Raw genomic sequence first — 12,103 nt, 5'->3', positions numbered from 1 at the left:
AAGTGCAAATTGAACTAAATTGTCTGGACTTTGAGAGTTGATTAAAGGGCCCACATGCCTCAGTTTGGACTCGTGACTGAATCAGTGGTAGGAAGACCAAATCATAGAATTATAGCAATTCATGGCACTGAAGGAGGCCATTTGGCCCATCGTGTCTGTGCCAGCCGAAAAAGAGCTATCCTGCCTAATCCCACTTTCCAGCTCTTGGTCCGTAGCCCTGTAGGTTACGGCACTTCAAGTGCACATCCAAGTACTTTTTAAATGCGAAGAGGGTTTCTGCCTCTACCGTCCTTTTGGACAGTGAGTTCCAGACCCCCACCACCCTCTGGTTGAAAATATTTCTCCTCAACTTCCTCCTAATCCTTCTACCAATTACCTTAAATCTATGCCCCCTGGTTATTGACCTCTCTGCTAAGGGAAATAGATCCTTTCTATACACCTTAATTAAATCTCCCCTCAGCCTCCTCTGTTCCAAAGAGAACAACCCCAGCCTATCCAATCTTATCGTAGAGCTAAAATTCTCCAGTCCTGGCAATATCCTTGTAAATCTCCTCTGTACCCCCTCTAGTGCAATCATTTCTTTCCTGTAATGTGGTGACCAGAACTGTACGCAGTACTCTAGCTGTGGCCTAACTAGTGTTTTGTACAGTTCTAGCATAACCTCCCAGCTCTTATATTCTGTGCCTCGGCTAATAAAGGAAAGTATCCTGTATGCCTTCTTAAACACCTTATCTACCTGTCCTGCTACCTTCAAGGATCTGTGGACATGCACTCCAAGGTTCCTCACTTCCTCTACACCTTCCTCTCCCCCTCCCTCTTTCCCTCCCAGGCCTCCTCCCTCTCCCTCTCTGACCCTCCCAGGCCCCCTCCCTCTCCCCCTCTGACCCTCCTATACCCCTCCCTCCCCCTCCCAGACCCCCTCCCTCTCCCCCTCCCAGGCCCCCTCCTTCTCCGACCCTCCCAGACCCCCAACCTCTCCCCCTCCCAGGCCCCCTCCTTCTCCCTCTCCGACCCTCCCAGACCCCCAACCTCTCCCTCTCCCAAACCCGCTTCCTCTCCCCCTCAGACCTGCTGACCCACCCCATTGGCCATTGTGCTGTTCCTTCCGGGGACAGGATCTGGCGCCTGCTCATTCTCACAACTTGATGGAAAAGTGTGTGACATGAGGAAGTGTAAAATAGGAAGAGGTTGTTCGAATAAATTAAAATAAATAAACATGTGGAAGGAGGCTGATTAAGGAGCAGATGAAGCCATTGACGATAACATACTCTGTCTTTTAATGCTGTGCTTTCTGCTACTTAAAGTTTGATTTGTTTCTTGTGTTTTGACAGATTCCGATGCCTTCAATGAACGACGCTCTCAAAAAGGACTTGATCGCTATCTTGATAGCCTGTTTGATCCGGTTTTATCAAATGAAAATGGGGTAAGGAAATTCGGGCATGTTCTAAAAAGAAACATTGCAATGAGATAAGACGCTTCATACGAAAATAGGAATTAAGAGCAGGAGTAGGCCATTTGGCCCCTCGAGCCTGCTCTGCGATTTGATCAGATCATGGCTGATCTAATTGTGACCTCAACCCTACTTTTCCATCTACCTACTATAACTTTTGACTCCCTTATTAATCAGGAATCTATCTAACTCAACCTTAAAAATATTCAATGACCCTGCCTCCAACGCCCTCTGGGGAAGGGAGTTCCACAGACTCACAACCCTCTGAGAGAAAAAATTTCTCCTCATCTCCGTCTTAAATGGGAGACCCCTTATTTTTAAACTGTGACCCCTAGTTCTAGTTTCTCCCACAAGGGGAAATATCCTCTCAGCATCTATCCCTTTAAGCCCCCTCAGGATCTTATATGTTTCAATAAGATCACCTCTCGTTCTTCTAAGCTCCATTGTATACAGGACCAAATTGTCCAGCCTTTCCTCATCCCAGGAGTCAGTCACATGAACCTTCTTTGAACTGCCTCTAAAGCAATTATGTCCTTTCTTAAATAAGGAGACCAAAACTGCACACAGTATTCTAGATGGGGTCTCACCAATGCCCTGTACAACTGTAGCAAAACATCTCTACTTTTATATTCCATTCCCCTTGCAATAAATGACAATATTCCATTTGTCTTCCTAATCACTTGGTGTAACTAACTTGTTGTGATTCATGTATTCGGACCCCCAGATCCCGCTGTACCTCAGAGTTCTGCGATCTCTCTTCATTTAAATAATATACTGCTTTTCTATTCCTCCTGCCAATGTGGACAAGTTCACTTCCTGCATTGGTGTGGATTAAGGAATGAGCAGGAAGAAAGATTCCAGAATTCAGGGCTCAGTTCTGAGGAGAGAGTTAGAGAAAATTAAGACTCCTCAAAAAAGATTAAAGATTAGAAGGATTTTTTTCCCACAGAATGGGGGTTGAATGGAATGGACTCCCAGCAAAGTTGGATCAGTTACACCTTTTTTGAAAAAGAGCTAAATGAGTATCTGATTACAAATAGGACCAAGGGTCAGGGGTAAGTACCAGGGAGATCATTCTAAGAGCACAAAACCATGGAAGTTTACAGCATAAAAGGAGGCCATTTGGCCCATCGTGTCTGTCCCAGCCCTTTGCTAGCGCAATCCAAAACCATTCCCACACTGTTCCCACGACCCTGTATCTTTATCTGCTTGATATATTTATCCAATTTTCCCTTAAAATCTCTGCGGCAACCACCTGCCATAGCAAAGCATTCCTGCTCCAACAACCGCCTGCATAAAGCATTCCTGCTCCAACAACCGCCTGCATAAAGCATTCCTGCTCCAACAACCGTCTGCATAAAGCATTCCTGCTCCAACAACCGTCTGCATAAAGCATTCCTGCTCCAACAACCGTCTGCATAAAGCATTCCTGCTCCAACAACCGCCTGCATAAAGCATTCCTGCTCCAACAACTGTCTGCATAAAGCATTCCTGCTCCAACAATGGTCAGCATAAAGCATTCCTGCTCCAACAACTGTCTGCATAAAGCATTCCTGCTCCAACAATGGTCAGCATAAAGCATTCCTGCTCCAACAACCGTCTGCATAAAGCATTCCTGCTCCAACAACCGCCTGCATAAAGCATTCCTGCTCCAACAACCGCCTGCATAAAGCATTCCTGCTCCAACAACCGTCTGCATAAAGCATTCCTGCTCCAACAACCGTCTGCATAAAGTATTCCTGCTCCAACAACCGTCTGCATAAAGCATTCCTGCTCCAACAACCGCCTGCATAAAGCATTCCTGCTCCAACAACCGTCTGCATAAAGCATTCCTGCTCCAACAACTGTCTGCATAAAGCATTCCTGCTCCAACAACGGTCAGCATAAAGTATTCCTGCTCCAACAACCGTCTGCATAAAGTATTCCTGCTCCAACAACCGTCTGCATAAAGCATTCCTGCTCCAACAACCGTCTGCATAAAGCATTCCTGCTCCAACAACCGTCTGCATAAAGTATTCCTGCTCCAACAACCGTCTGCATAAAGCATTCCTGCTCCAACAACCGTCTGCATAAAGTATTCCTGCTCCAACAACCGTCTGCATAAAGTATTCCTGCTCCAACAACCGTCTGCATAAAGCATTCCTGCTCCAACAACCGTCTGCATAAAGTATTCCTGCTCCAACAACCGTCTGCATAAAGCATTCCTGCTCCAACAACCGTCTGCATAAAGTATTCCTGCTCCAACAACTGTCTGCATAAAGCATTCCTGCTCCAACAACGGTCAGCATAAAGTATTCCTGCTCCAACAACGGTCTACATAAAGCATTCCTGCTCCAACAACTGTCTGCATAAAGTATTCCTGCTCCAACAACGGTCTACATAAAGCATTCCTGCTCCAACAACCGTCTGCATAAAGCATTCCTGCTCCAACAACTGTCTGCATAAAGCATTCCTGCTCCAACAACCGTCTGCATAAAGCATTCCTGCTCCAACAACCGTCTGCATAAAGCATTCCTGCTCCAACAACTGTCTACATAAAGCATTCCTGCTCCAACAACTGTCTGCATAAAGCATTCCTGCTCCAACAATGGTCAGCATAAAGCATTCCTGCTCCAACAACGGTCAGCATAAAGTATTCCTGCTCCAACAACCGTCTGCATAAAGTATTCCTGCTCCAACAACGGTCTACATAAAGTATTCCTGCTCCAACAACCGTCTGCACATAAAGTATTTCTGCTCCAACAACCGTCTGCACATAAAGTATTTCTGCTCCAACAACCGTCTGCATATAAAGTATTCCTGCTCCAACAATTGTCTGCACATAAAGTATTCCTGCTCCAACAACGGTCAGCATAAAGTATTCCTGCTCCAACAACCGTTTGCATAAAGCATTCCTGCTCCAACAACCGTCTGCACATAAAGCATTCCTGCTCCAACAACCGTCTGCACATAAAGTATTCCTGCTCCAACAACCGTCTGCATAAAGTATTCCTGCTCCAACAACCGTCTGCACATAAAGTATTCCTGCTCTAACAATCGTCTGCACATAAAGTATTCCTGCTCCAACAACGGTCAGCATAAAGTATTCCTGCTCCAACAACGGTCAGCATAAAGTATTCCTGCTCCAACAACGGTCAGCATAAAGTATTCCTGCTCCAACAACCGTTTGCATAAAGTATTCCTGCTCCAACAACCGTCTGCACATAAAGTATTCCTGCTCTAACAATCGTCTGCATAAAGTATTCCTGCTCCAACAACCGTCTGCATAAACAAACCCCCCCCCCAACCTTCTTCTACACTCTCTGTTACAATTTTAAATTGTTGATCCCTTGGGACTGACTCCCCAAGCATAGGAACTAGTCTTTCCCTATTCATCCTATCAAAATCCTTCACAACTTTAAATGCCTCCATTAAGTCAAACCTTTCTCTGCTCCAGTGGAAATTGTCCCAGTATCTCTCCCATAACTATTGTTTCCCATCCCTGGCATCATCCTGGTCAATCTACGCTGTACTCTCTCCATGGCTTTAATGTCCTTTCTATAATAGACTGCCCATGACTGCACACAGTCTCTTACAGTGGCCTTAACGTTAACATTACAGGGGGGATATTTCCACAGGGGCTGTCCTATTTGCCCACCGTTATTCTGTGGTTCTTGCGGCCTATGTTGCCTCGGATGAGTGAGAGACTCCCTGTGGAAATTCACCCCTACTTTATTCTTGTATTTAACGCCCACATTTATAAAGCAGAAAAGTGAGATTGTTCCTGAGCAGCTGGGACCAGGGAGGTAGGAGAGTATAAGCCATTGGGAGTTGGGGTTAGAACCATAGAACCATAGAAAAGATACAGCACAGAAGGGGGCCGTTCGGCCCATCGTGTCCGCGCTGGCTCGAAGAACAACCAGGTGCCCATTCTAATCCCACCTTCCAGCACCCGGTCCGTAGCCCTGCAGCTTACAGCACTTTAGGTGCAGGTCCAGGTACTTTTTAAAAGAGTTGAGGGTCCTTGCCTCTACCACCAATTCGGGCAGCGAATTCCATACACCCTCCACCCTCTGGGTAAAACAGTTTTTCCTCATGTCCCCTCTAATCCTTCCGCCAATCAGCTTAAATCTATGTCCTCTAGTTCTTGAACTCTCCGCTAGGGGAAACAGGTACTTACTGTCTACTCTATCTGGCCCCCTTATAATTTTGTACACCTCAATCAAGCCACCCCTCAGCCTCCTCTGCTCCAAGGAAAACAACCCCAGCCTATCCAATCTCTCCTCAGCTGCAATTTTCAAGCCCTGGCAACATTCTTGTAAATCTTCTCTGCACTCTCTCCAGAGCAATTATGTCCTTCCTGTAATGTGGCGACCAAAACTGCGCACAATACTCCAGCTATGGCCTTACCAGCGTTTTATACAGTTCCATCATTACATCCCTGCTTTTGTATTCTATACCTCGGCTAATAATGGCGAGCATTCCGTATGCCTTCTTCACAACCTTATCTACCTGTAGTGCCACCTTCAAGGACCTGTGCACATGCACTCCAAGGTCTCTCACTTCCTCTACCCCTCTCAATATATTCCCGTTTACTGCGTATTCCCTTTTACTGTTTGCCCTCCCTAAGTGCATTACCTCACTTCTCCGGGTTGAACTGCATTTGCCATTTTTCCGCCCATTCCACCAACCCATTGATATCTTCTTGGAGTCTACAGCTATCCTCTTCATTATCAACTACACGGCCAATTTTTGTGTCGTCTGCAAATTTGCCAATCATGCCCCCTACATTCAAGTCCAAATCATTAATATATACCAGAAACAGATTTCCATTCGCAAAGACATCCATCGACTTTTACCCTTTGTTTCCTGATACGGAGCCAATTTTGGATCCAATTCGCCACATTTCCCTGTATCCCATGGGCTTTTACCTTTCTGACCAGTCTGCCATGTGGGACCTTGTCAAATGCTTTACTAAAATCCATGTAGACAACATCCACTGCACTACCCTCATTAATCCTCCTTGTCACTTCCTCAAAGAATTTAATCAGATTTGTAAGGCATGACCTTCCCTGAACAAATCCATGCTGACTATCCCTGATTAAACCATGCCTTTCCAGGTGACAGTTTATTCGATCTCTCAGTATTGATTCTGATAGTTTGCCCACCACTGAGGTAAGACTGACCGGCCTATAATTGTTCAACCTTTCCCTTGTACCTTTTTAAACAATGGTATACGTTTGCAGTCTTCCAGTCCTCCGGTACCTCCCCTGTATCTAGTGAGGATTGGAAAATGATCCTCAGAGCATCTGCTATTTCCTCCCTGGCTTCCTTCAATAGCCTAGGAAACAATCCATCCGGCCCTGGGGACTTTTCAACTTTCAAGGATTCCAGTCCCTCTAGTACTTCCTCTCTCGTTATGTTTACCTTATCCAATATTTCACACCTCTCCTCTTTAAGTACTACGTCCGGATCATCCCTTTCTTTTGTGAATACAGAGGATTACACCAGTATTCTAAGTGTGGTGGAGAGAAACTTTGCAGAACCCGTTCTCAGAAGATTGAATGGATGGGTTAGAATCCACTATAGAGCAGCTTGCAGATGCATGTGGAAGAAGCAGCGCTGATGGGATGGATGACCTTTGTTCATTTTGTAGATACGGATATTGAACTCATAGATAGAAACGTGAATGTCAAGAAAAGAACTTTAACTTGCAGATTTCATTAACTAGCGGGGTTTTGTAAATCTGTGGAGATGGTTAAGTTGTGGGGTTTCATTAACTAGCGGGTTTAAATTGAGGGTTTTTATAGTTCCAGGATTAGTTAAGTAATGGGGTTTTGGTTGAGTGGCAGATTTTGGTTTAAAACATTTTTTCTTCTCCTTTTAAGGATTTGGAGCAATCTTCTTTAGTATCGACCCGAATGAAAGGAGGTGGAAAAGTAGGAGTTGGAAATGGAGACAGAAATCAACAGCCCCCCGGGAGACCCACAGATACCCCTGGAGCTCAGCAAGGTCAGTACTCCTTGGCAAAGATTCAGTCTGACCGCTCATTTCATTACGATTGGGGTGAAGCAGTGACTTTTTTTTACCATAAATACTATTAATTCCCGCACTGGTCCCAACCTCTGACAGGTTGACCAAAACACAGCATCAGGTGGTAATGGGGTATTGGGGAGGAAAACAGTGAAAATGGAAGAAGGAGAAAGACCCGAAGCTCTTTACCGAGGAGTCCCCAGGCATATTAGAGGAGAATTACTCCCAGCCCCAAGCTCCAGATACGTTCCCGGCCCCAAGCCCAGGATACGTTCCCGGCCGCAAGCCCAGGATACGTTCCCGGCCCCAAGCCCAGGATACGTTCCCGGCCGCAAGCCCAGGATACGTTCCCGGCCGCAAGCCCAGGATACGTTCCCGGCCCCAAGCCCAGGATACGTTCCCGGCCCCATGCGCAGGATACGTTCCCGGCCCCAAGCTCAGGATACGTTCCCGGCCCCAAGCCCCGGATACATTCCCGACCCCAAGCCTGGATACGTCCCTGACCCCATTCCCAGATATGTTCCCGGCCCCATTACCTGTTGCAAGGAGACCTGGAAAAAAGGCAAGGCGAGAAAATGCAAAATAATTTCAAGTCTAAGGAATGAGAAAAGGTCATTGATTAGAATTTAATTGGCACTGTCTTTCTTTAATGTTGCTTTCTAGGCTATGATCCTTCTCAACTGAACATCCAGCAGCAAGATTTCATAAACCAGCAAGCCTACCTCCTGGTGAGTTCTAGTTTAATCATCTTAACCAGTGACAACATCAAGTAGTTTAAAAACTAAAACAGCCCGCCGGTCCTGCTGATTGCAGGTAAATGTTTTTGCAGTGTGGAACTGCCCGTGGCCTAATGGAGTTAGCATCTGGAGTAATGATCTTGGTCTCAGTGATCCTGGGCCAGGGAGAGGAAGAATCAACACGGTTCCCACTTCTGATTGCTGCCCAGTGATCCCTGCTGGCAGGGTGAGTGGGGATCGGAATCTGCTTATCTGTGATGCATTCCTGTCAACGCTCACTGACTAGACTTTCACCTTGCCACTTGGTTAAGGTGCTAGAGAGGTGCTGTTGCCTATGGAACCGACCCCAGTGTTCTGACTTAGAGGAGCGAGTGCTACCACCCGAGCCAAGCTAACACTTAACATGGTCTATATTATATATTGATAACAAATGATAACTTTCAGTCCTCTCCAAATGCTGTCTTTGGGATTTAAATGATGTGTGTTATCTCATTGTTCCACCAACAGGCGCAGCAAATGACCAATCAAGCCATGGCCCTCCAACAGCAAATGACACGTGCCAGTCCACCAAACGCCAGCCTGAACCCTTCCCCAAGCCCTGCCATGAAAGTCACTAACAGCACCAAATGTGCACCAATCACAGCACCCAAACCAAAAGTGGCCCTCCCTAGTCAGGTGAGTGTAGCTGAGAAGGTGTGGTTTGTAAATGGACACTGCATGCCTCGTCACTGATGGGTGCATTGATGAGTTTCAGGGTGGGATATTTCACACAAATTCACACCACTAGCATGAGGAAGTCTATAATGAGTCAGGCGTACAGAGGTGTCACTGGGATCTTCCCTACAGCCGGACCCAAAACCTTCTATGATCTTTGTGGTAGGAACCAATGTCTTCTCGATTTCTTCCTGTCCATAATCCCACTTCCTTCTCCTTGTAATGTACTATGATCACTGCCTCAGCTTGCTAGCCAATACCAATGTACCTTTTAACTGTTAACAGATCAACGTGTGAATGTTTGTGGCATTCTCTATATGCAGTGTATTTTTGTCTCACCAAGGCCAGAGCTGTCAGTATTATGGACTAGAATGGTTTTCCAGGTTTGGTACCTTATCTCTCCATAAACCACTCCCAGCTCAGCTTTAAATGCATCTTCTTTCTCCCAGAGTTGTGCCTTAGCCCCAAACTCAAAGACCACCCACTATACTGTGCCAGTGCCACTATCTCCCACGCTAGCTATCCCGTTGTCCGTCAAGGGTGAGACCTCCCCACCCCAGTGCCGTACTGAGCAGCTTTGTGACATGGGCCCAAGCTTACTAGCAACTGGTTAGAGACTTTTTGTGAGCGTGTTTAAGCCCTCCTAACTCGTGCACAACCCCAAGGCTTTCACAGGTCATTTGCCAAAAGTGGGAACACTGCCTGTTTCCAGATCTGTAGGAGGGCGTGAGATGGGTCAGGGACAACTTTGAAGGGGAGGTTCTTCATGACCGATCGGGAACTTGGTTAAACCTCTTAGCAGTCAAAAAAAAGAAAGAACTTGCATTTATATAGCACCATTCACGACCGCAGGACATCCCAATGTGCTTTACAGCGAACAAAGTACTTTTGAATTATAGTTACTTGTAATATAGGAAACACAGCAGCCAATTTATACACAGCAAGATCCCACAAACAGCAGTGAGATAAATGACTAGATGGTCTGCATTAGTGATATTGGTTGAGGTATAAATATTGGCCAGGACACCGGGGAGAACTCCCCTGCTCTTCTTCCAATAGTGCCATGGGATCTTTTACATCCACCCGAGAGGTTTAACCTCTTATCTGAAAGACGGCACCTCCGACAGTACAGCGCTTCCTCAGTATTGCCCCTCGACAGTGCAGTGCTCCCTTAGTACTGACCTTCCGACAGCTCAGAGCTCCCTCAGTACTGATTCTCCGACAGCGCAGCGGTCCGTCAGTACTGACCCTCCGACAGTGCAGCACTCCCTCAGTACTGCCCCTTGAGAGTGCAGTGCTCCCTCAGTACTGACCCTCCAACAGTGCAGCACTCCCTCAGCACTGACCCTCCGACAGTGCAGCGCTTCCTCAGTACTGCACTAAAGTGTCAGCCTGGATTATGGGCTCCAGTCCCTGGAGTGGGGCTTGAATCCGCAATCTTCAGACTCAGAGTGAGAGTGTTACCCACTGAGCCACAACTGACACCAGTAAGAAGTGATGTGCTTATTCATCATTTATTCCAGAATAGACAGTCATTCCAGGTGGACGCTGACATCAGAAAATTAAATTATCACCTGTTTTGTATATTTCACAGACAGATGCTGCCAACAGAGACCCTGCCCGGTCAGTGACCTCTCTCCATGCTGCCAATGAGAAACCATCTGTCAACAGGCTCAGTAAGTCAGTCTTAGCACTCGGCCAGAGTGCTGCCTGATACCTGAGCTTATAACCAGCTCACTTATACTTTAGACTGTCATAGAGATCAGAGGGGACAGCTGGCTGTGCCTGTGACAGACAGACAGACAGACAGACAGACGGACGGCTGTGCCTGGAACAGATAGATGGCTGTGTCTGGGAGAGACAGATAGACAGACAGCTGTGTCTGGGAAGAGACAGGCAGCTGTGTCTGGGAGAGACAGACGGCTGTGCCTAGGACAGACAGACAGCTTGCTGTGCCTGGAATAGACAGACAGACAGACAGCTGGCTGTTCCTGGGACAGACAGCCGGCTGTGTCTGGGATATCCCATTGCCTCCTGCTGGCTATTTGTTGCCAGTAGTTTGAGAGGTTGTCTTGTGCTCACCTTCCAGATTGTGGCCATCATGACAGACAAAGAAAAGAAAAGGAACCTTCCAAATATCTCCAATAGGAAATAATCTCAAATCAAAAAAAGTTATCAGTACTGGAATGATTCTTTGCCATTTTCTTTTTTTAAGCAAAAAAGTTATCTTTCTTCTTAATTTTGGGAATAGTGAATCTGCACATCAGACTGCAGTCACAGTGTGTGGCATGCAACAAATTTCACACAATGTCGACATCAAGCAACCCCAGATCAGGAATAGTCCTGTGTAGATACACTCCGCTCCAGACACCTGCCCAAACCCTGATGACCATTCAAGCTCAACCAGGCTGAGTGCTTACAATGTTGGCCGAACACTTCGGGAATTTGGCCTTTCATCCAGCTAGGCTGATGGAGAAAGTCTCCTCCCTTTGCTGGCTGTAATCAACATCAAACACTCTCCAGAGATTGGGATGAAGGCAGAGGGAGCTTTACTCTGCGTCAATATAACATTATATATGATCAACCCATCTTCTGAGACCAGGGACTCTCGCAGGTTAGCACTGGAGCCCCCGGGCGCCTGTCCTCCCGTCGCCCGGGCGCCAAACCCCCGGGCGCCTGTCCCTCTGGCCCCTCCGGATGCCTGTCCCCCAGGCTGTTAAATAAGGTCAGTTGTCCCCCAGTATCAGTGTCGTGGGGTGGGGTCCATGAGCTGGGTCTGTGGTCTGGCCGAAGATTTAAAGAATTTAGGAAGAATGGACGCTTTTCTGAGAAGGAGAGTTTCCTCACAGGAAAATGTTCTGTTCCTTAGAAGTGACAACCCTGAGCTGCATATTCATCAAAAAATCTTTGCAAAAATCCAGCTTGTCTGTTTTTACTACCGATGCCCTTTATACTTCACACACTGATCCTTGAGCTGCACCTGAATCTTTCTCAAGCCTTTGTCTCCATATCAGACCACTAGAAAGGGCACAAGAGTGGGCCAGATTGAATCCCTGCTTCATTGTCCCTGCATCTCTGGGGAGGGGACGGCAGCGCATTCAGTGCCAGCTAAAATGGGGAATTCACCAGGTGACGAATCATGAACTTGAGATTGTGATACCGCAGCACAGTTACACTAATGTGCTGCATC

General features: G+C 46.8%; 1 protein-coding gene across 1 annotated transcript in view; it reads left to right on the top strand.

Moving 5' to 3' along the window:
* The window catches only part of myo15aa (myosin XVAa), a 221,181-nt gene that overhangs the window by 92,610 nt on the left and 116,468 nt on the right, over positions 1-12,103 (top strand). Inside the window, exons 32-36 of the mRNA XM_068003761.1 lie at positions 1,332-1,423; positions 7,318-7,441; positions 8,126-8,190; positions 8,707-8,874; positions 10,508-10,589. Of these exons, the coding sequence (XP_067859862.1) occupies positions 1,332-1,423; positions 7,318-7,441; positions 8,126-8,190; positions 8,707-8,874; positions 10,508-10,589 (531 nt within the window). The remainder of the gene's footprint in view (positions 1-1,331; positions 1,424-7,317; positions 7,442-8,125; positions 8,191-8,706; positions 8,875-10,507; positions 10,590-12,103) is intronic.

The sequence above is a fragment of the Heptranchias perlo genome, chromosome 22, assembly GCF_035084215.1.
Source record: "Heptranchias perlo isolate sHepPer1 chromosome 22, sHepPer1.hap1, whole genome shotgun sequence".
NCBI classification, from domain to species: Eukaryota; Metazoa; Chordata; class Chondrichthyes; order Hexanchiformes; family Hexanchidae; genus Heptranchias; species Heptranchias perlo.
Note: the sequence above shows the minus strand (reverse complement) of the source record. Positions and strands in the feature narration are given on the sequence as shown.